General features: G+C 42.6%; 1 protein-coding gene across 3 annotated transcripts in view; it reads right to left on the reverse strand.

The window, feature by feature from the left end:
- LOC118509574 overlaps positions 1-25,171 on the reverse strand; it is a 61,263-nt gene that overhangs the window by 32,734 nt on the left and 3,358 nt on the right. For 2 of the 3 annotated variants that reach the window (XM_036050341.1, XM_036050340.1), the window contains one exon: positions 5,279-6,066. The exons of the other annotated variant lie outside the window; for it this stretch is intronic. In XM_036050341.1, the coding sequence (XP_035906234.1) occupies positions 5,279-5,353 (75 nt within the window). In that variant the 5' untranslated portion in view covers positions 5,354-6,066. The remainder of the gene's footprint in view (positions 1-5,278; positions 6,067-25,171) is intronic. 3 annotated transcript variants of the gene reach the window in all.

A 25,171-nucleotide genomic window follows, 5' to 3' on the forward strand; every position in this document is an offset into this window, starting at 1 on the left:
AGGATTAGACCACCGCAGGAACAGCAGCAGCGGATTGCTGGCCCCATTTTCGGAGTGGTAGTGTTTTAGATGGAACTGAACGCGTAATCCTGTTTCCTTCGAGTCGACGTTGACTCGCTCGGAGACGTGTCGGTTAGGAATGCATCATATCCTCAATGAGCGTAGAGATGCTAGCGTTACAGCAACGTAATGCTTTCGTAACGGTGTAGTAGGAAGAATTTTGCAGAGATTGTGTCGGATAAAATGTGTCTGTGTGTGTGTGTGGTTTTTGTGGCATCAAATGAACTTCCTCAAATCCTTAATAAATTGAGAATGCAGGGAGACAGCAAACCGGGAAGTTTTAGGTCAATGCAAACCGTTCAAGCAAGCACTAAATACCTACTCGTGGTTAGTGATGGAGTGATGTGATTTCCTCCATAACATACTGATCCTGTTAGACATCCTGTTTGGTGTTTTGGCCATAGTCACTGGCCCTATCTCATGTAAGCCCCTTGTTTCGACTTATTGGACTTATGTTTGTCGCACTACCGAGTGATAACGAATTGCTAACGATTTGGGAAAAGTTTTAGATAAGAATTTCTCTGGGAAATTGTGCTCCTTGTTGTATCATGCAGTATTCTCGTAAGATGTTGTTTTGACTAATTTATTTATTAACAGTAGCATTTCTTCGTTTGAGCCGAAAAGACTTTCAAGTAAATTTAATAACTCTTTATTCATTGTATAACGATTTCTCCATTGTCTTTCCACACATTTGTAGCATCTGGGCATCTTCCTCTCGATGGCATCTAAAAGAGTTTCATCAAAATCCATGCCTTAGAGGCGTATGTGAGAACAGGGACTATGATTGCCTGATACAGCTTCAGACAGTTCTTGAGGCTGTAGTATGACCGATTGACAGCCTACACTCTGGCACGTTCCTCAACATCAATGTTGTTCGGTCGGTCCTGACTTTTGACCCCTCAATTGTGTCACCATCAGTTTACTGTTCAATATTGCTCTGGTAGGTGTTATGCGAAGCGCGGGCTTCGATATTAGAGGTACGCTTTCCACCCGGTCTCTCCAATTCCTTGGCTTCGCGGATGACATTGACATCATCGGACGGACATATGCGGCGGTGTGCGAGGCGTACGACCGACTCGAAAACGCGAAGCCGATAGGATTGGATTGAGGATCAATGCGACGAAGACAAAGTACCTGCTTGCCGGAGGCTCTGACCGTGATAGAGCACGACTCGGAAGCAGAGTATGAAAAACGATCGTAACTTCGGACAACAAAGTTAGTAGCGAATTCCGAAGGCGCATTGTTCAGGGAAATCACGCCTACTACGGGCTCCACAGACTCCTGAGACCCAGAAGACTCCTACAACGCACGAAATGCGCTATTATATCGCCAACTGAAACGGCCGGTAGTCCTCTACGGGCACGAGTCCTAGACTATGCTGGCGGAGGACTCCAATGCACTCGCCATTTTCGAGCGGCAAGTGCTACGGACTATCTTTGGCGGTGTGTGCGAGCAGGGCATGTGAAAAAGGAGGATGAATCACGAGACAACTGAGCTGTTTGATGGCCCTAATATTCTGACTTGATTCTGGCCCTGATAGGAAGAAGAAGAGGAAGAATCTTCAACCTGAGGTATAGTGCCGCTTTCTTGATCCTTTGAAATGCTTCTGCTACGTAAGCTTCTGCTACCTCAAACCAATGATGCCTGTGTCATCAGCCAGGTTCATGCCGGGATCTCGTTTGGCTTGGAGACGATGGTCTCCGAAGTTTCTACCTCTGAGTCACAGATGAATCTTCCTAGCACCTGATTGAAGAGAAGACTGGTAAGCCCATCTCTCTCGCGACGAATGATGAGCCACCAAAGCCTGACGAGTCTAATTCACTGCTAATCATTGCTCCTAACCTAATCCTTACTCTACAAATTATAAATCGGAATCAAAAACCCATATCCACTTAATATATTTCTGCAATATTACTTCAATTTCTAACTAAACAACGGCTAATTTACTGCAATTTTAAATTACCTTAGAGCGATATGTAGCTACTTCGAAGCCATTCATCTCGCGATAAAATAAAATAAAAAAACGATCCTTTCCCCAAGCAAAAGAATACAAAGCGAACAGCATTCAGGGCTGCAATAAAAAAACAGTCCTGAGACACACAAAACCCTGCACCACCAACACAAGCTTGAGCTTGTTGTCAACTGCACAAGTACGCTATTATAAACGCACAATCTGCATTCGTCTGCACAATATATGGGATTAGTTTTCATATTCATCTCCCCCCCCCCCCCCCCTTCCATAACGGCAGCATAATGGCAACATTATCCATTGTTAAGCATGACCTTCACCAACTTGTCCATTGGTTCCTGTGCCGGGAAAAAAAAATCCTTTTGTGTGAACCGATCCCCATTATTTCCATCGCGTCACCACCATCACCAGCACCCGGCCAGGCACTATTGTGGCAAATGTTTTCGCTCGAAAGCTTCCATTCAAAAAACGATCGGGAAAAAGAAATCGTGCTGCACATTGTTGGTCACCACACACACACACACTCACTGGGTGCCCAGTGTCCTAACTACCATACGGGGCTGTTTTTTAGCTTCTTTCCCCAGCAGAACAGCTTCCCACGAGCGGAGGTTCAAGTGAGGTGGATGGTTTGAGAGCCGGGTCCATACTTGGCCGGCTCCACCAATAATAAGGGTACACTCTCGACGTTAACAAAGCATTCCATTACCGAGACGGAACTTCCTGTTTTGCTTTTTGACGTTATTTTGTAGTTCACAGTAGTTGGGTTGAAGTGGGGAGTGATGCTGAAGGTATGCGTTGCTGCTGTAATTTGAATGCATGTCAGATTTGAGCTCCGTGTGCTTCTCCGGTAACACTCTTGAAGCTTGCGACCACTACGAAAACCCGAGGCCGTCCAACAACTTGAGCTCTCGGGCGAAACAAAATTGAGTGCCCGTTGGAGACGGAGGACACATAAGGTTTGGCTAAGCTCCCCCGTTCGAGGTTGGCAAGAAGCGTGTATGCAAAGCCTTAACTACTACGACTCCCGGGTGTTGGGTGTCCTTCTGCCGGTGGGTGAAGTTCTTTTTCGTGTCCACTTCCGAGGGTTTGTGCAATTTAATCTTTCCGAGTATCCGCACGCCATGTATCATCCGCCCGAAATCCTAAGAGATACACTCCCGCTCGAGTATTAGCCCCAACTCGCTCTCTCTCTCGAGTAGCACAATTTCGACGGACGGATAATAATTACCGCCCAGGAAAACCACCCGGGAAAACCTCACGGACGTCCCGGATTATGGTGGTGGCCACTTAGCGAGCGTTTCGGGAACGGGCCAACCCTCCGGATGTGTCTCCTAATCCCATTGCTATTGACCTACGGGTGGACGGCAAAAATGTAGGTTTCCCTACCGAATCAGGTTGCCTCGTTCAAGGGCTACAGAAGGTTAGCCCGAGAAAACTTCTTCCACTTCCTCCAGCTATTCTACCCTCCAGAAAGGGGGTGATACACCGTGACATAGGATAAAATTTACTGTCCTTGGTGTGCTCGGTTTTTCGCGCGAAATCTGTGCCAATGTTCCCGTTTTCCTTCGCAAACAAAAGGCCTGACCCAATGAGGTCAGCAAAATTGCGTTTAGCAACGAAGCAGAAGAAAACCTTCGCCGCGTTTGAAGAAACGATCAGCATGTAATGATTGATTGATTTTTGGTGGCCTCTTTTCAACTGTCCTCCGTCGACGGTTGACGGCACACCGGTCGGTAAAAGGCAAATTGTCCTTACCTTGCTGTTCTATTCTTTTACTCCCAAAACCGGAACCACACGGCACGGCACGGTTTGATTTAATTTTATCTTTTATCTCTTTAATGGTCAACCGTTTAAGGGCGCGCGTTAGCGGTGTTGTGGTAGTAGCGCCACTCCCAGTGCTGTGAACAGCGGAATTTCCATTCGGGAAAAGCTCGATACAAAGCGTCTTAATCAGCGGTAATTAATGACGAATTAAAATGATTCATTTGAAGCTGCGAATGCTGCCCGTGTAAAGGTCATCGCGTTGTTGCATTAACGCCTAAAGGTAGGCTATTTGGTGTTATTATTCGTACAGCAGCTTTAAGGTTAATTTGCGATGCTTGTACTGCCGTTGTTGGTTCGTTTACCTTAAAGAACGACCATATACCCCAAGATGATAACAATTCTTGGCCGCTTTAATGGCGTTTTTTTTCTAAAGCTTCAACTATGTTTGCTTTCTTTGCCGAACGCAAACCTCAAGCCCGGTACCTACAAGTGATTTTGTATCCAATTTCAACCCTCCCGAAGAAGACCGTTGTCGTGAAGATTCCTTCAAGGGATCGACAGTTGTTTACGGTTAAAAATAGCACCGGAACAATCTCTGTGCATCGTTGGAAGAAGCATTAAAAAATTTGAAACATTTTGAATACGCGCTCTGTCTGTTTGTCCCCCTTTTTTCCCCGCTGCCAAGTGACTTTGAACTTTGAATAATAATGTAACTAGTCCTTTCTTAATAATGTAACTAGATCAAAAGGAAGAAATCCCGCATAGTCCTGTTGGAGAATAATTCTTTTCCCCAGCAGTGAGTGTGAGCAATGAGCTATGATTTGTTTTCGCCCGAAAAGCTTTCCGTTTTCGTTCCGAGGATATACTATCCTTCATGATTGTAAACACATTGAGGAACATCTTTTTCAGGATTTTTTCTCCCATCCTGCAATCTTTGGACGATAATTCAAGTAACGGTTAGCGGCCGTTTGTCCGCTTCATCGATTTTCATCCGATGTTGGTCGTTGCGTGACAAATGCTATTAGGGGGCAATTAGGACGCTGATAGCTATTAATAAACGCGTCAACGCGAATTGCTGGCAGCTTCATCGTCGTCCGTTCTGGGTTTTGTTTTTTTGGGGAACTCAATTTCGCTAGCCTCAGTGGTGGTCGACCATGGCAGGCAAGAACTTCATCGATCCGACGTGACGACCGGTCGCGTCATCGATTAGGAGTGATTTATTCGCACAGCCCGCAGCCGGAGCTTATCGGACAGTGAGCTAAGCGAAGAAGAGCACGGATTTTGTGCGGTAGTAAAACTGTGTCGTTCGAATTGACAGCAGTAAATCGGTTGTGGCGCACTGGGTGCGGCGATGAATCATTTCGGTTAAGAACTTTGAGCGTTATAACTCAATATTTTAATGATTAATCCACAGCTCTTTAAGGCCTTGAGGTCTACAGCAAAAAGAAAGTTCCCTAAAAATATCAGTCAAGTGTGCGTACTCACCAGTGTGTAGATGACGCTCGCAAAGCTTCCCCGGCGAACACTTCGCCACAAGCAACAGGAATGCAGGATGGCCATTCTGTATTGTACTCGCCGTAAGCCGTGGTCAGTAGAAATTCTCCTCAGCGGATTTTTATTTCTCGAGCTACCTTTTCCTCACACTTATAAGACACACACACACGCAAACACCGTACACCTCAAGCTATACTAGCTGTTTACTTAAAAGCACCATCAATGAGGGTTTAGGTTTTTTCCTGGGTTAGCCGGTTACTGTGTGTTGGAAGTCCTGCTTTTCCAACTCCAACTTTTTCTCGGTTCACCGTGGCAACCCTGGTAAGATTAAATTTCCTAGTGCGTTTGATGGCGGCGAAACGCACACGCCGATCCTCAGGTGTACGTACGATTGACCTTTCGAAACCGAACCGAACCGGCTGCTGAAACCGTTGTTGGTGGTGGTGGTGGTCGTTGTGCAGAAAGTTAAAACAAACGCACCGAAGCCCTGCTTTCTGTTCGTCTGAATTCAATAGACATTAAACAAACCGTCGCCGAACCACTGGGACCGTACGGGGGATACATTTATTTTTGTAGCACACACAAACACACGCGCACGGTGGATTTTTCCGTTCGTCTGTATCCATGGCGGCAAGGTGCGTTCGCAAGTGACGAAGGTTTTCTTGAACCTCCTTTTCACTGGGTTGTTTTCCTATTTTCTCTTTGCTTTTCGATAAATTTTTAACAATGCAGGATCAATGGATGTCTACAGACGCTCGTTGTTGTTCGATGCATTGAATCTTTGGAGGTTGGAAAGAAAGAGAAAAAAATGGATATCAATTTAGTGAAGAGTTTACACCATTCATTTATCATTTTATACTAGCATATTCCAATTTATCTTATATGAATGCATTGTAAAGAATTTTAAAACTGTATGCCTAGTTTACCTTACCAATACTAGTATTATGGTGTTGATGCCTATAAGATGCTCTCCCTGGCACCACAAGATCCCTGAGATTGTTCCATGGTTGATTCCGAAACGGAAAATCAACTAATGACCAGATCTTCTCCGTGCAGCAAATGTTGGAGAAGATGCGGAGCAGCAATTTCACTCCTACTATCTCTTCGTCGATTTACACCATAGCAAGGCTGAAATCCTGGAAAAGCTTATGGCCAGGAATGACAATGGCCAACATCATGTGTCAGGTAAAGGTGGGCGGAAAGCTCTCACCACCACCTAGGGGCCTGCCTCGAGGAGAAGGCCAACCGTGACTCCGAGGTGGAAAATTTTGAAGCCATCCTCTGTACGTCAATCCAGATGCTAGCAAACGCTGATGACATCGATACATTGATTGATTTGAGGCTCTCCTACCTATCAGAAGCTTATCGCTAACGATGTGGAAACCAAAATGATCACCCTGCTGTGGTACTTTTCAGGATGCGTGACTGCTCCTTTAAAGTCTTCCAAAACTTCACCTATCTAGAATTGAAAGTCAGCTCCGATAACAGAAGTGACGCTTTCAACGGTACGCGGACTAAACCGCCGTGGGAGATCTCGAACCCGGAAAGGGGCCCGAACGTACGAAGACTTCGCTTCCGATCAGCAGAATCGATTGGATAGGGGCATCAAATTTCATTCCACTAAGGGCCTCCAAGAGTCAAAATCTACCTTTGTTGAGATAAGCACAAGGGTAGCTGTTTGACAACTAGTCACACCACAGCCTGCGAAATGAACGAATCTGGGACTGCATAGAAAATCGTCCAGTACTCACATGGCCCTCTGAGAAAAGAAAACTGACGAGTCCCGTTCCTAGCCTAAATCGAGAGTAGGATGCTCAGAGGGATTGTTGTTGTTCCCGTGCTTAGTGGTAGGCTAGCCATGTCATGTGAGTGCCACCAGACAACCCAGCCCGTAGCGATTTTGCAGGCTGTTCACATAGGCATAATGGTAGACCTAAAGCTAGATGGAGTTTTATCATCGATTAAGTTAGGTTAGCCTGAAGGTAGCAGCACCAATTCTTGCACTCAATATCAGATGCCAAGAGCGGGTAGTGAATACTGTCCGGACTGTCTTCAATTCCTTTTAATTCCTTTTGTGCAGATATTTACCAAACTGTAAAAAGTTTTGAATTTTTTGATGTATTGCCTTGTTTAATTTTATTAAAGTAAAAATCATTCACTATTAGACTACCTATACGTACTTATTTGGCACAAAACTACTCTTAACCCTCTTCCATGAAATTTGATAACACCTGAAAACCACTCGTGCTGATTCAGCCAACAAGTCTAAACCACTTCCAAGGAATATTTCACTCCTCTGGACAACACTAACACACACAGAAAAAAGCAACTTTAACTATTCCTCGCCCATGTGGTTAGGGTTTTGGGCACTTGGTACAATTACACAGCTGTTGGAGGGGAAAAACGCAAATAGTCGTTATCCACAAAGTTTAAAGATGCCCACCCTTACCACCCGATAGCTTGGTACACTGGAAAAAGGCTTCAAAATTGTTTGCCCTTCACGGTCAAATCATTCCCACGTGAAGCATTTCGACCACCGAAGCTGTTCGCCTGCAACCAGCAGAACCGAGACGGAAAATTGCCGTTGTTCACGAAACTACTTCCATCCACCGTAAACCTTTGCATTTGATGGCAGGCAGCTGATGTCCGATTTGGACTCGTAATAACGTATCAACAGCTTCCATAAACTTTTGATTCCAAGAACCAACCATTCCCAACTGCAGCTGCACATCGCGCAGCAAATTGGCCCACCGTCTTGTGCCCGTGGCATGGGTTAAGGGATGTGCGTAGTTTAACGTTAGATAAATAAACGGGGCTAGGTGCGTCTTGGGTGAGATGCACCGGTGGCATACTCATTAGGCGGTCTTTTGCTCGCTGCAAATAATTTCCAGCGAATATTCCCCTCCCGAAACCACCTTTCCAGCATTGACCCGCGGAACATTCGGAAGGACCCGGACGTGGGAAAAGCGAAACGGATGGGAATGTTTACACCAAATGATGCAATGCGCGTGTATGCAAAACGCGCAACACTGCATCACCTAGCAGCGAACTGGGTTGGATGGAGATGTTTTTCTGCCCGTTTGGTGCAAGTACGGCTCATAAATATCGTGCCGATTGTGTTGATGGTCCGTGGGGGGTTTTTCTTTTTTGTTCGATGCATCACTACCGGGAATAGTTGCATCTGGCCCGGTTGCAACACGTACGGACGGAAATAGAGTATTTTCACCCAAACCCGTTTGTACTACCCTAACCTGATCAACACACATAGTAAGCTGGCACTAGAACTAGCACGTTGCAACGCTGGGCAGCGTAGATTCTGGTGAACTGGCATTGAAAATGGAATTTGGAAAGTAGTTTTAATGTTGCCTGTTCCGGGATGATGTTATCATTAAATTAACATGGCACGTTCTGCAATCTGTTGCACATTTGTTTTGTTCGTACCGTGCTGCACAGACACACACACACGCACGTAGTGTTGGTGATTTATAATGTTTATTTAGTGTACGCGTGATGTTTGTGTTTTTGCTAGGTTGTTGACGAGTATTTGTTTGTTTGGTTTTGTTATTATCTACAACATCATCGATTCTCAAATCATATTGATAACTAGAAATGAGAGTGAATGGATACAGATTTAGGGAAATCAAATTATTTGGTAGCGCTGGATAGAATGCATTTTCTTGGAAATCATGGAAAACTAGGTGGAATTTATACGGGCGAAGTCGATCAAATCATTCGTCACTTGATCTTTCATTGCTGTCTACAAGTCCTGCAGGACAACTCCATGCATTTTATGAAGGCGAAGAAGAATGGATCCTTCAAAAAGCATTCTGGAAAACCAATATCATATTCGATTCCCGGGCAGCTTTTTGGCAGTAAGTTGAGACCTTAGCCATATCTGACTGACTGAAAAGATTCTCGTTTTGCCGTATTTGTTCACCGTAAGTAAGATCACTTTCACAAACCCTACCATCTGCTGTTTTGTGTAAGTGTCACATGTACATCAGGGGGCGGCCCGATGGCGGAGGCGATAACGACGAAAGTCGATAACGACACTACAGAACCCGGGTTAAAATCCCATCCAGCCCGCCTCCCTGTACACTGAGGGCTGACTACTTTGCTACGGGTAAATTTAGGCTCAGAACGCAAGAAATGTCAGACGAAGACCTCTCGAGGTCCTATCCGCCAACTGTCATTTAGGGCTTCTAATAAAGCCAGGCTACATGATGCGAGATGTCAAAAAGATTTCGCTAAAAAGAGGGGGGTTTGCGAAAATTTTCTGTCAAAATCATCTCGGTTCATCTAGCCGCGTTGTTTAGAGAACTTCATGCTATCTCTCTCTTCAACCGAAAACCACCATGGCAACGCATGGAAAGTGACAGAGAGGGCTAGAGAGAAGCGAAATCTTTCCGAGATTTCAGCTCGAGGAGGCGAAAACTTATTGACGGATAGATTTCGCATAACCCCCCCTTTTTAGCGAAATCTTTTTGGCATCTCGCATCATGTAGCCTGGCTTATAGACAAGACGTTTTCCCAGAAGTGAGAAGTATAAAAAAGTTTAAACTAGTCATCAGAATGTGCCTCACTATTTCTTATTATAAATTAAATATATAATAAAAATCATTGAACGAAAAAACCTGCTGTTACAGTTCCTCGATACTTTATGGCTATGATTGTACTCAAAAGTGGAAGAATCATGGAGGCACATCCATGGAGGAGCCGCTGCAATGATGAGCGCTACGAGCTGTATGGTGATATAACTATCGGGTAACAAATAACAGTCGCAGTGGAGGATGGGTAATGTCATGAGAATGACACTAGACGACCCAGCCCGTAAAGTTAAGTTGTCCACATGACCAGAGGAGGTTGTGGTAGGCCCAACATGAGATTACATGACGCTGGAAGCTCGAGATAGTGAGCTGAAATGTTGTAGCGACTAGTAAGTAAAAAAGTAAGTAAGTAAGTAAGTAAGTAAGTAAGTAAGTAAGTAAGTAAGTAAGTAAGTAAGTAAGTAAGTAAGTAAGTAAGTAAGTAAGTAAGTAAGTAAGTAAGTAAGTAAGTAAGTAAGTAAGTAAGTAAGTAAGTAAGTAAGTAAGTAAGTAAGTAAGTAAGTAAGTAAGTAAGTAAGTAAGTAAGTAAGTAAGTAAGTAAGTAAGTAAGTAAGTAAGTAAGTAAGTAAGTAAGTAAGTAAGTAAGTAAGTAAGTAAGTAAGTAAGTAAGTAAGTAAGTAAGTAAGTAAGTAAGTAAGTAAGTAAGTAAGTAAGTAAGTAAGTAAGTAAGTAAGTAAGTAAGTAAGTAAGTAAGTAAGTAAGTAAGTAAGTAAGTAAGTAAGTAAGTAAGTAAGTAAGTAAGTAAGTAAGTAAGTAAGTAAGTAAGTAAGTAAGTAAGTAAGTAAGTAAGTAAGTAAGTAAGTAAGTAAGTAAGTAAGTAAGTAAGTAAGTAAGTAAGTAAGTAAGTAAGTAAGTAAGTAAGTAAGTAAGTAAGTAAGTAAGTAAGTAAGTAAGTAAGTAAGTAAGTAAGTAAGTAAGTAAGTAAGTAAGTAAGTAAGTAAGTAAGTAAGTAAGTAAGTAAGTAAGTAAGTAAGTAAGTAAGTAAGTAAGTAAGTAAGTAAGTAAGTAAGTAAGTAAGTAAGTAAGTAAGTAAGTAAGTAAGTAAGTAAGTAAGTAAGTAAGTAAGTAAGTAAGTAAGTAAGTAAGTAAGTAAGTAAGTAAGTAAGTAAGTAAGTAAGTAAGTAAGTAAGTAAGTAAGTAAGTAAGTAAGTAAGTAAGTAAGTAAGTAAGTAAGTCAGTCTTCTTTTCAAGTAATATTTTAATGTTTTATGCGGCATTTCCAAAATTTCGCCAGTTTCCTACATTTTGATTGTCTTTTGTACAATTTATACTCTATTTTTGTCTTTTACAACGTTGGTACTATAATTTGTTTTTGTTTTTGTTTCTTTTCTTTCTTTTCGTTCTTTCTTTTTTCATGTGAAACTTTCAATGCTTTCCCTATTTTTGTCATGTTTTATGTTATTTAATACCTTTCTTTTAGACAATCTGGCATCATGCCGTGATACTAAAACTATAAATAAAATGATTTTTCATGTTTTCCATTTTTATGTGATGCATTATCGTTATCGGGCGGTTCGGTTGCAGAGGCGATAACGGCGCCGGTCTTCACACGGCAGGACCGGGGTTCAAATCGCATCCAGACCGCCTCCCCGTACGCAGAGGACTACTTTGCTACGAGTAATTTAAGTCACAGAAAGCCAGAAATGGCAGGCCGAGACCTCTCGAGGTTGTAGTGCCAAGGAAGAAGAAGAAGATGCATTATATGTTTGGCCATGATCGATGCAATAAAATTAAAGCTCTAGTCCACTTAAATCATGTCCTAATATACAAAACAAAAACGAGTCCGGACAGCTCAACATACGTCAGGATAGGATCATTTTCCATTCATAACCAACCAAAAAGAGCAAACATCACCGAGATAATCTTCACCATCCCACCAGCAATCATCGACGCATTGCTTCCTCGCTGCCATTAATGCAAGCAATCACATTGTGCTCGACATCGCTCGACCATGTAGGCTGTCGAGCCTCGAACGAATCGATACAAAGCAAAAACGCGCGCCCACGGTGCACCTTCACACGTGGTAAGGTGAGATGTCTTAATGTGTCCATCATTAGGACCATTCGCAACAGCCGTTAAGTTGATCGGGAAAAGAACATTATGATAGAGCGCACCCGTGGCCGGTACGGTATGTATTTCGATCTAGCGGACCGTTCTCTAAACCGACCGGTGTCGAAAGGAAGATACGAGATAATTGCTTCTACTAGGAACGATGGGAATCGACCAACAAACACACACACACACAATACTCCATGGCATGGGCAAACAGCTGCCACAATGAACACATGTAATGAGGATCTAATGTTCCACCAGTAGCTGCGTTTTTTGTGCCAACGAACTATTTGCACAGCAGCGAGCGAAACTCCCGGCTACAATTGTTTGGGCTTGGATGTAATAAATTGTTTTTCTTTTAAATCACACAAAACTCGCATGTCTCGGCATCCGGGGAAAAGTTTCGATACGACTTGTACCGAGCTTGCCAAAGAACTTTGTAATCATCATCGTCGTCGCTGCTCGTCGTCGTCCAATGCCATGGTAGCTTGTAATTGAAAGCTTATATCAATTACAGCTCCAACTCAACCGTGACAGTAAAAGAATGTTTCTTAACCCTACAGCCTGACAACCATGCTGAAACCGGGTGGATTCGTGTAGCGAAAGAAAGGCGCACGTGGAAACTTTTTTTTTCCCGAGCGCTGGGCACGGTCCCATATGCGTCTGTCTGTGGCGTATGTTTAAGAAAGCGCATCGAATAGCGCCCGCTCCCCTCCCATAAGCCCACCCGTTACCTTGGTTGTGTTGTTTATGGATCGTTGGCTTGTGGAAACCGGGGTTGTAACGATGCTCGCATCCGTGCGCTACCTCCGTGAAGGCAATATTTATGCCACACTTTGGGTGTGTGTGTGTGTATGTGTGTCTACAGTTTGTTTAAGTATCCGCTTAAAGGCTGACGGTATTATAATTTGCTTAATGCCCGCTGTAAAATGGAAACCAAACAATCTGCGTCCGCGTAGGACCGTGCAGAGGACCCAGTGGGTGAAAGGTTACAACCGCTATACGGTGGAATCATTTTTAAAAAGTGAATTTTGTTTGCGACCTTTGCAGCAAATAAGGTGCTGACCTTTAAAATGCCTTTAATCATGGGTATGATAAATTAAAATTGGTTTTGGAAAGCAATTTGGACCAAATGAATCATAAGAAGCCCCCCCCCCCCCCCTGAATGTATGCAATTATTTTACAAATGATATTTTTGATTGGTTATAATATATTGAACGTGAATATCAGCACTTTGGAGCTCTTTATTAAGCCTCTTCTTCTTCCTTGGCACTACAACCTCGAGAGGTCTCGGCCAGCCATTGCTGGCGTACTGTGACTTAATTTTACCTAGAGGAAAGCAGTCAGTGGGGGGAGTACGCAGGACTGACTACTTTGCTGCGGGTAAAACTAAGTCACAGAAAGCCATAAATGGCATGCCGAGATCTCTCGGGGTTTTAGTGCTAATAAAGAAGAAGAAGAAGAAAGCAGTCAGTACGGGTAGGCGGTCTGGATGGGATTTGCACCACGGCCCTGCCATGTGAAGACCACCGCCGCTGTCGCCTCGGCCACCGGATTCGACCATAAGTATTTATTAAACAATTCGGGAATTTCATTGGCTTTGTGACAAACCCTCGTCGGTCTATAAATTTTTAATTTTCTATTAAATATTTCCAGATGCACCTTGCAAAGAAATAGAGAGAGAACTAGAGAGCTAATAATATTTAAACCTTAAAATTTAACTCAACTAGAGAATAAATATTATAGAAACCTTTTTACTGTCAAATATGAGCTAACAAAATTAAAACAATATACGAACGCACTGATAACTGTGATACCTTTGCAAAATAATCCAATAATAAAAGAAGCCTCATTACAATTGCCTACCTTCAGGCGTTACGTCAGCACAAATTTAGTACACAAAATATTTCTATAGCAAAAATGTATTCCTCACAAAACTCCAAACGATACAATATGCAGATAAAGGGAGATAAAATTTGAAAATCATCGCACTTTTAACGGTTCCTCCTGTTGGGGCCGCAAAACGGTAAAGAAATCTGGCGCACTCGAGCGATTTCAAATCGACATTCCGGCCCGGGATTGAAGCAGCAGTAACGAAAGCACAGCATCCGATCTTTCTCACCGACGTTCCAAAATCTTCCGCACGCTCACGGATCCATTTGCCGAGGGAGAATGGTAAGATAAATGTTTGCGTGAGTAAAACAACCTCCAGGCAGGGGTACGGAACGCACCGTACGCCGGAATGCTCATTTTAACATACTTTCCCAACAACGATCAACGCGTGTATTCTCGGCTGATTGCTTCGCCCTTTATTCCTCTTCCTCCGAGAGCTCTTCATTTGTAAGGCACGGTGCTTTGTGTGGTGAGTTTTGCAGCCATAACTATTTGTAAAATCAGTGCGCATACGTTTCGAGAGTCAGTTGAGCGTTTGGACGAGCAGCAGTTGGGTCTGCTGCTCATTTACCAACCTACCGATCCGGTGTTTTAAATGTCGTCAAACATCCGTCGGAGACAAGAAGCACTTTACTCAACTTGCTGCAAACTTTTATCACATAGGACTCGAGGTCAGGGTGGCTGTAGGTCGGTGCGTGTGCTTGGTTCGTCCCGGCCGGAGAGACCGTTGGCGTGGAGAAATGTAAAAGTTTGCTGCAGGCATTTTATACTGTTGCGTAGGTTACACTGTCACTTTTTACTTTCCCGTCCGGCGGTAAAATGCCGTCCGTCGAGCGGGAGGACGGAAAGTCACACATTAAGACGATTCTATTCCGGAAATGAGATGTTTAAATGGTTGTTGGGGTGCGATTGCTTGCACTAGAAGACAAACAGAATGTTTTAAAAGTTACTGTAGATACATCGTTTTGATCCATGTAATTGACTCATGTAAGGGAATATTTCGAACAGATAGTTAAATTGTTGTTGGTGCCTTGTGATTTGATGAGATCTTGCATACATTCAGGGGAGTATTACTGAGTAATGTGTAGAACTTTGCTATGTTTATGAATAAGGTAATTAAAACGACTGGGCGGTCCGGTGACCGAGTCCAAAACGGTGCCGGTCTTTACACGGCAGGACTGGGGTTTAAATCCTATCTAGACCGCCTCCCCGTACGTTGGCCTAACTACTTTACTGTGGGTAAAAATAAGTCGTAGAAAGACATAAATGGCACCCAAGACAAACAATATCTCTTACAATACTCTTTAAAATTAATCACACGCTGTTGCTTTTTTCGTTGCTGCTCTAAAACAGGCAACACTGGAAAGCCTACATTCAGGCGCTTCACCGTTGTAAAATTAAGCAAATCCTAAATGTCTGCAATACTCCATCGAAAATACCCATTGTAAGTCTTCTTACATGAAGGGCTATAGTTATTAAAACATTTTCCAAACAATAAACTTGCATACTTTCAGGCGCTAGAAGCTAAGCAGATCAATTCATTCCAATCCGCTCCATTTGTTGCTTTCGACTGCTTTCACAAATGACTCCACGACAGAAAAAAAAACTTTATGAATCAATACATCCCCCTTGATATAGCAAACAAAGGAGTCTCAAACGCACAACCCAATCGAGACTGCGTTTCCAATCAGTCTCCAAATGGGGGGAAAATTTTCGCCCGAAAAAGCAATACGTACCCAAATTAAAATCTGCTCCCCCCATGGCTCATTCAACCACCCGAACATGTGTTCGTGCCCTTTTGTCTCGCCACTTCATAAACAAAAAAACGCCGAAAGAAAAAGGTAATCAATCCGCAAACACAGTAGCACAGTTCGATTGTTTGGGGTGGATGGCAGCGAAGCGTATGTTCGTCCGTCCTTTCCCGATTGACTGCGGGCACGACCAATCGGCAGTCGGGGACGATCAAATTACGTCGTCTGTCGCCACATCAATTAGAACTTATTAAAGTTCACCAACAGCTTGCGTCTGACGCGCTCACCGAGCTTGGCATCCGGACACTGTCAACGCACTTTTTCCACCCAGCTTGTGAGAGTGTGTCGAGTGTAAGTGAAAAGCTGTTTTCAGGAACAGCTGATCTTCTGTCGTCTCACGGTTTTGCTTCTTGATTTTTCTTTTCTTCTACGCCGCAATCGACTACCACTCGCGTAGGTGAAGTTGATTTAAACTTTTGACTTTACCGAGCCGAGTTTTGGAGGCTTTTTTTTTCTTCGCTCTCCCCAAGACCACAGAGCGAAGATAATTTCGGTGAAGATAAACAGTTGTTGTTTTGCTAACGTGATATAAATAGGCGGCGGTGGTGGTGAGTTAACTCGTCAAGCAGCCTTTCCAAACAGATAATACGTTTTTTCGTTGGGTTTTTATTATCTTTTTTAGCTTCAAAAGAGCCTTGATGGTGGAGCATTTTTTTCCGAATACTTCTGGAACAGTTCAGGGAATGGGTAGAAAGGATTTAAAAAAACATTAAAATAGACCTCCCGGTAAAGCTCATTTCCCATCTCACACCGCATGATAATAAATTCGCACGAAAAAGGTGCCCGCAGCTGGCGCTCGAAAGCATGGCTTAAGCAATGCTGAAATTAGCCGATGATGAGTGGTAAGAAGTAGAGAAAATGGGAAAACTTAATAGTTAAATAATTGTCAATGTTTTGAGGAGCTTTAACTATATTTACGCCTTTCTCCAATGAAAGTGAATTGTCGTTTGGGATTTTTTTTATTACTGAAAACATAATCCATGGAATTTAAATCACTATTCTAAAGAGAAAAACGAGTGCCGATACATTTCAACCGTAAAGCCCCGACCGATAATGATTTACTTCCCCAAACTCAGCTGCATTTTCCACGTTTAATTACAATTATCGTTAATAGGCGCGCGAACGCATACACACGCACACAAAAAGCATTACCATTTTTTCGAACGAAATTAATTTACATCAATACAACGCAATTTACATTATCTCTTTAAGCACCAAAAGTACTATTAACCATTCGTAATGGTAGCTTTAATACGTCCACTGTTGATCGACCGCTTTGGCTACTCTTGCTAGTCTGTCCAAGAGCTCTTTACCATCGTCGGTTGTGTGATAAAATATTTAGTTCCTTCGGGTTTACATAAGGGCAGAGGAAGGGAACGGAGGAGCAGGGAGTGTGGTGGGTTGAGAAGCCAGCAAGACAATGGCTACAAGTGGATTCGTAAATTGTTGTCATAATTTGGCGCAAGCACAATGAACTAAGGGCGCTACGAGTATGATGGGGTTTGTGGAGCAAGCTGGGGAAGGGATGAAGCTTGAGTAGTGAAGAAACATAAATTCATCCTTCAACTTCAACCTTTTTTCACCCGTACAACCACCATCACAAAGCGGGTTTTGCCTTGGTTTCAGTTACAGCTACCCATCTGCTTTATACATTGGTACAGCAATTGTTTATTCGAGAGTAGGAAAACTGTAACGCACCGTTCTCGGCATAACGCTTCTTTCCGGTGAGAAAAGACAGGAATGAATAGTTTTCTGAATATATTATAAGTTTCCAATATCACCTACGCCCAGCAGACCCGCTTCTCACGGTCTTAGTGTTCGAAAACGTACCCACACACACACTGGCACAAAAGGATTTGTCCGGAGGAAAACTCGTTTTCTCGGTTTCGTTGTTTTGCCATAAAAAAATCTGAAAAAGAAAACCCCCGGTAACTTCCGTTTGGATGTTTGACGAGCGATGTTATGCTTTACGATCGCCAGCTACATGCGCCTCACGGACGCTCAGCCCGTTGTTTTGGTGGATGTAATGTTTTCACCGGAAAATAGGAGACGTTTAATCGGGTCGCCTTGGACGCCATTGCAACCGGTGCAATATAAGAGGCAAGAAGCACACGCAAGAAGCAAATTTTATGGCAAGTTTCATGCATCCACGCTTTGTTTCATGTGTTTCGGGTGCATGATCAAGATTTAATGCATACGGGCGAACGGCAGTGATTTGATTTGGTTTTATCGTTTTCCTTTTAAAACGGGCTTCCTACGGTAGAACGGTTCCGTGTGGGATGCACTGTCTGGCACAAAGGAGGACCGGAAAATGTGTTTTATGAGTTCTTCCTTCTGCTTTGAAAGAATAACTAAATCAAATGGAATATTTAATGTCAATCAACGACGGTGAAATGTGTTGCTCGTTATTAGCTCTACGATCAGGAAGAAACGCTTATCAACCATCATCTTTCGACGTACATGTTTTTTTCCAGTTTTTTATGTGTTTAATATCCTTTGAAACTACTTTAACATAAAATAATCTTTAAATAATGACGGAAGGTTTCGGCCTACCATTTCTAGCTATCTGTGACTTGATTGTACCCGTAGCTAGGTAGTTTGCCCTACTTACGGGGAGGCGGTCCGGATGGGATTTGAACCCCGGTTCTTACCGTAATAATATATATTCAACATGTCGAGAGGACTTGATAAAGATACTCTTAAAACTAAAATAATCTCTCAATTATTTACTTGCTCAATGACCTAAATGTATTAGGCAGCGACTGAAGACTGATGCGTCTTTCATAAGTAGGTGGCAGCCTTAAATGTCTTTTCAAAGCAAAGACTGTGTTCTGCGTTGAGTGGACTGTATATTGTCTTATTTCTTTCGGTTAGTGGTATCGTCTTCCGCAAAGGTCAGGAGCCATCAAAAAACGTGTAGTTTCCTTTGGGTTAGTTGACAGACTGCCATCAACGTGTGTGTATTCAAATATCATTCCCAATCAGCAAATTTGAATGTGCCCCTGCAGCAAAGTTACCCAAGTAGCACAACAGACTGCATTCAAACGATAGCCCAATTTTATGGCTCTTGAAACCAACATTAGCGCACGTTTACCCTTACTGAAGACTAAACGTGAGCTTGCTTTTTATCCCAGACTCCAACGGTCTACAATTTACTTTACATTGCTTCAATTTAAAACGACTTTAAATCACTGGAAATATTCCTAAGAAACATTTTATTTAATTTATGTTTTTTATTTATTACGAATAGATCCAGAATTCGATAATCGATATCGATCGACCTTTAGGGCTTTGGTAACGACATCTTAAGCTCCCTTATGTGAGTTCTACCAATATTTTTACGCAGACCGAATAAAAGTAACGGTTGTGCTGGACTTTGACAACACCTGCATCAGTTGACTATCGGCACTATAATCTCACTCAGTGATGGATCAAGGTCCTCGGAGACCCCGAACGGAATGGCAGTTGAGGCCCCTCAAATTGTGACTCATTTGTGCGTAAGACCAGCAGGTCTTCTCTCGCCTTAACCGACGAGGCTCTGAGTGATTAACTCCTTCCGCTTCTAGGTTGATCCGCCACTGACCTCACATTAACAAAACAAAAATGGTCTTATTTAGCTTTTTTTTTTTATTCATAAAGAACGGCCTGGCCGTATTTCTGTCTTATTGCGCTTTAGAAGCAGCTCAAATCAGGACCACCCAACAGTATGGTGTTAATTTGCGTTTGGCGAGATTTTACAGACATTATTTCTTATGAGTTTCTTACAACAGGTTAATCATTACTCTCGCAGATCAAAAGTTAAACCATTTAAGGCGAACAAAATGACCAGAACCGATCGAATCTGTTTTTCAATAAAAGTGGCAGCATTGGACGGTAATCGTCCCACGCACAGTATTAGGATAATGAAGCTAGTAAACTGGTTAGCAACGTAAATCTAAACTAGTGAAACGACTGCTGTCAATAACAAGGCTAACAATTTGCTGACCGTAGGCGGCCTGCGAAAGTTAATTATAACTTGAAACTATTGGGTTTTCCCTCAGATGGAAGGTCATTAGCAATAAAGCCATCCAAAAATAAAGTTCGTCAAAAATTTAAAAAAAGGAATGCAATTATCTAGAAGTTATGGTCTTGGGTGCTAAAAGGTATACAAAAATGTACTGTCCCACCAATTCAGGTAGCTTCACACTAACATTGGATAAGCGGAATATATTGATCAACAGAAAATGGGATTCATATGATCAAAAACGTTGGTAATGAAGTCTTAAAGATTCTATAGTAAAGTTTAGGCCTTAAACCAAACAATGTTCAGCTATTTCTTGTATTGTACATCGAGGATAATCGGACACAGAGCCCCGCAGTTTCTTCGCCTTGGACAACGTGTTTTTCTGACCTTGGACAACGTGTTTGCATGGTCACTCCTCACAACCGGGAAGCGGTCCGAATGGGATTTGAACTTTGGTCCGGACGTGTGAAGACCGGCGCCATTGTCGCCTTTTCCTCCAGGCCTTCAAAATTCCGAAGTTTATTTTATTAATGTTATATGACTTGATCTGGTCCTGGCTTGAACATTGGAACCAATCGACCAGTGCAGGCAACCTCTAAGGATCCCCATTTTTTTCTAGTTCTCGCAAAGCCCTATAATATTTTGGTCGGACTAAATCATCCGATGGGAAGTCCTAACGGGTCTTAAATGTCTCAACCATCATTGAGGATCATAGCTTCGTTTGGACGATTCAATCTTACGCTTTAAATTGCATTTAATAACTTTTTATGTGTTTATATTTAAAATAATACTAAAACAAATCCAACTCAAAATAACTTAACATTTTACTTCATTTTCTACATTTTTTGTTAATCATAATCGCTAAACCAATGTGTTCTTTATGAAACAACATTTATCTTAAACTTTCCCACACTTATAACTAATAAAATTGAAACACACTGATAAACAATTATTTCTATTCACTCACACTCATAGCTATTTGAAAGAAAAAGAAACTTTTCATTGCATGTGATTAAATGCCACCATCTGGGTGGCTCAATATCATACTAACACAAAAACAATTAAGCCTACAATCATACACGCCGTACGGTATGGATGGTCACGTACATACGCCTCTGCTGATGCACTGGTGACACAGCTAACCCTAACCTCCCCGGGGTTGACACTACCGACACGTGACAATGTACTTGGCAGCGTTTTTCACACCCCGTACACCCCATTCGCCCAATGTGCCTCCACCGCCCATGTGCACACCTCCAACAATCATACTTCAATCAGGTCAATCGATTAAATCAATCAGGATGGCTGATTGGTTTCACAAGCGATTCGCAACACTCCCAAAGCGGCCCCCACGACCGAGAAACACACACACACGACCCGTTGCGAGAGTTAATAAATGCCAGCAAATATTGCACACCTTTTGCCACGATCGACAATAAACAACGTACGCACCGGCACGGTAGGGCTCCAGCGTGATACGGGGAAAAGTATGAAGCAAAAAAAAGGAAAACAAAACAAATAAAAACGGATGAAAAGTAATTTTACCACACAAAGTTGCTATTGTGTTTCGTCCGTTCGCGAAAGGCGTTAAAATAAATCAATACGATAAAAATAAAACCAACCAGCGCGGTGAACTGAACCTCGCGAAGAAAGTGTTCGAAGTGGCGCAATGGACTGCCGCCTTCCAGGGAGGCTTCGATAATGGCGCGTGTTTGAGCACGTGGCAAATGTGTTATTTGGAATTTGATTTGAAAGTTGTTTGAATTAAGTTAACCAAGAAAAAAAAAACAATATTGGTGCAAAAGTTGTCAAGACGTTCCGAAAATCAACTTCAAACAGCTCAGGAATAATAGAGTTTATGAACATAAGTTAAGCTTTTGAGACGCTCCTTTCTTTAGCGAGACTTTTGTTTTGGGTAGGAAACCATTTTATACTTCCGGCCACATTATTCAACCAAAAATAAACCCCCTTAAAAGCGGTTTCGCCTCAACATGTGTATTTGTTTGCCCCTACACGCAACTCAAGCTTAGCATAGGAAGAATAAATAATTGCGAAACAAGTGCGCAAACGAAACGTGTTTTACGTCCTCTGGTCGCCTTTGGAAAAGAAAATCTATGTGTATTTATGCGTGACACAAGAGGTACGTGACGTGTAAGATGTTTGGCGAAGGGTTTACGGGCTGCCGATAGGAGTAAATACGTTAAGCTTTTATGCAGAACTGATCGTTGCCTTTAAAGCTAATTGAAATACAATTTGAACAGTGTTTTCAGTTCACAAATAAATCATAAAAACTCAGCAAAATACACAGAGCGAAATAAGAATAACACCTTCATTTTTTTTCAAAATTCACTTATCAGATCTAATATTTTAAATATAAATAGCACCAGCAAAGAAGCCTCCTGCTAAATGTTTGACAAATATTTGTATTGGTTTCTCTTCCTTGGCATTACAACCTCGAAAGGTCTCGGCCTGCCATTTCTGGCTTTCTGCGACTTGATGTTACCCATGCCGCTATTGCCTCGGCCACCAACCCCTTCAATCTGGGTTTCAGTCAGTCAGTCAAAATTCGAATCTCTTAATATGGCCGACCAAGACGGATAAATGTAAATTTGTTATCTTTAATAAATGAAACGATGTTTAACCTGCATGGTTTAGATAGCTGGCAATATTTTGGTAAGTATTGAAAAACTTGATTCTGATATGAGTTGATCATTACATTAGCATGAATCACAACGAGGTTGAAGTCAGAGGGTACCCAAATATTATCAATAAGCTTATTCAGCCTTCTGCTTGCTCCCATTTTTTTCAGGACTATCTTGCGTCTTGCAAAGCACGGGCTTCAACATCTGGGGAACGTTTTAAATCGGATCTCTCCAGTTCCATGGAACATATCCTTCTCATCGGAAAGACATTTGCCGCAGTGTGCTAGGCGTATACCCGACTGAAACGCAAAACTCATAGGATTGGATTGAGGTTCAATGCGATGAAAACAAAGTATCCCTGCTTGCCGGAGGTTTTGAACGTGATAGAGCCCGCCTCGGAAACCCAAGGTGTTTTGCTACCTTTGCGCGATCGTCACTTCAGTAAGCAATGTAAGCAGCCAAATCCGATATTCAACGAAATTGTGCCTACTGTACGGGCATAAATCTTGGACTATGCTGACAAAGGACACCAAAGCACCCGCCATTTTATAGTACCAGGTGCAAAGGACTATCTTTGGCTGAGTGTGCTAGCAGGGCGTGTGAAGAAATCCAGAAAGATACGAAGCTTGAGGCTTGTCATATGGACTCATGTCCCACCAGGAAGATGTTCCTTAGGGACCCATTCGGACCCCCTGTAGAGGAGCAAAGCGAGATCGTTGGGTGGATCAGGTGGAGTCCAACCTGTCGAAGATCGGATACAGCCTTGAAACGAGTTTCCTGGAAAAGGATTGGTGTCCCAGCTATTTTTATAGGCGTGTTCTACCCTGAGAAAGCGAATAAGAAGGCATTGAGGGTCTTGTATAGACTTCGAGAAGCCAGGCTTAGTTTAGTCTTACTGTACTTTCCGGGAATTTTATAGCTGACTACTAATTAAAGAATAATTTTCACACAGAACTCGGATGGATTTTTGTTATGTAGTACGTGCTACGAATCTGCGAATCTACGAAAGCTTTAACAAAGTCGCAAAGTCGTAATCGTGAATACCGAGAACAGATCGAGCTGTGTACCTCAGAAAATACATTTGTTAATTGATATTAAAATTGATTATACTAACATTTAAAATATACAAAAGATAGAAAACCAATAAGTAAAACATGAAAATTTTGTCAAAAGCCCTGGTGGTGTCATTCTCATTTCGCACAGTGTAGTTGTCTTGTGATTTTTTTAAGGAAAACATACAAAGCTCTTACACACAAACAGACAGAGACAAACAAAACAAACACCCTTTCGGCACGTCCTTCCAACAGATAAACAATGAAGAGATTATGTTGTAAACCTCCATCCCATGGGGTGGGCAACATTAATTCCACCACACAAAACCCTCTTCGAACTTTGGTTCACCTTCACCCTAGGACCTACTAACTCACACACGCGTAATCAACCTCAACCATAAGGGTGTCTACTCCACAGTTTACCGATGCTTTATAAACATTCGCACCTTTTGCCCCAGTGCGTGTGTGTCTGTGTGTGTGTCGCTACATCGTTTCCAACCTCACCAGTGCGGTTTTATCGCAAACGATGGCGCTGTCTTTTGTTGTTGTGATGTGTGTTGTAATTAAATAGAATATTTTACACTCGAGCCGATCGGGTGCGTAGGTACGTCGAGATGTGCCGACATCTAGCTATTAACCAATGCTTCGGTCGGTAAAGAGATTTTTGCCAAGCCCAGCACATCGATCCTCGCCACTAAAAAACTTCAGCGCTAATGAAGTAATCGTAGAAGAGATATAGAAGCCGCAATAATATATTTATTTGGTGGAAGATTCTTTTTAAAAATGATTTAATTTGCACCCAATTTTACACACGACAGACTTCTGCTACACTCGATCAATGCTTAAAAAAATCCTTTTGCTGGTTAATGAACCACCAACGCTTTTTTCTGTAAATTCAATCTGTTTATTTGAAATTTTAATACGCATTAGTAGGTACACCGATCAACTTCAGTGCATTTGAATATGTAAGCAGCTTACAATTGATTTCATGTTACGAATCAATGTTAGCCACTCGAACTCAAAGTACCTGCTAACCAGGAGCGCATTGGCATTGGGCTAATGCCAATGGGCCAGCTAATTTTGAAATGTATGCTCACTTTACTCCAAACAAAACCTAGGCTCAGAGGAAAAACACTCCCGGGAGGAAGGTTTTTTTGTGTGAATTGTGAGATTTAACCCGTACGATTACATGCGTATATGGGCGTTTCAGTTTGGCAAAATTGAGCAGCAGCAGCAGCAGCTGTTTCGTCTGTCTCTGTCAAAACTCTGACCAAAAACTTCTGTATGATTAGCCTTTGTGGTCTTTCCTGCTGCATTTCACCTGGTCCACCTGGTCCACCCGGGTGAGACTATTTTTCCCGGTGGCACTTTTCAATAACTCACCGAACACCGGTAGCTTACACCGATGGTTGTTTGTTGCCCGGTGGCTCGACCGGTTTTCGGACGACCTTTTGTTCCACGCTAATCAATACACGGAGGCAGCACGCAGATAGTGGACCAGCGCAAAGTTGCTCTACCTACATAGGTATGGCTTTGGGGCCACTGGAGCTTCGGTGGGAATACAGAATGCTGATATGGACAGACGGACGGACAGATATACGGACACGGTTTCCACCAAACACGTATTTGTTTTCTGGCGAAGAGCGTCGACAGAGCAGCAGCACCCTGGACAGCACAAACAACGCATAAAAGAGTGTTTAGTAAAAGTTTTGCTATCGTACACCGATGCGTACGGGGCTTGCAGGGCAGAAGGAAAATAGTGGGTTAAAAAAAAGGAAAGATAAGCAGAGCAGCGACCAGAGCGGACCGTAATGGAGGCGCCTG

Source organism: Anopheles stephensi, chromosome 3 (genome assembly GCF_013141755.1).
Source record: "Anopheles stephensi strain Indian chromosome 3, UCI_ANSTEP_V1.0, whole genome shotgun sequence".
Classification (NCBI taxonomy): Eukaryota; Metazoa; Arthropoda; class Insecta; order Diptera; family Culicidae; genus Anopheles; species Anopheles stephensi.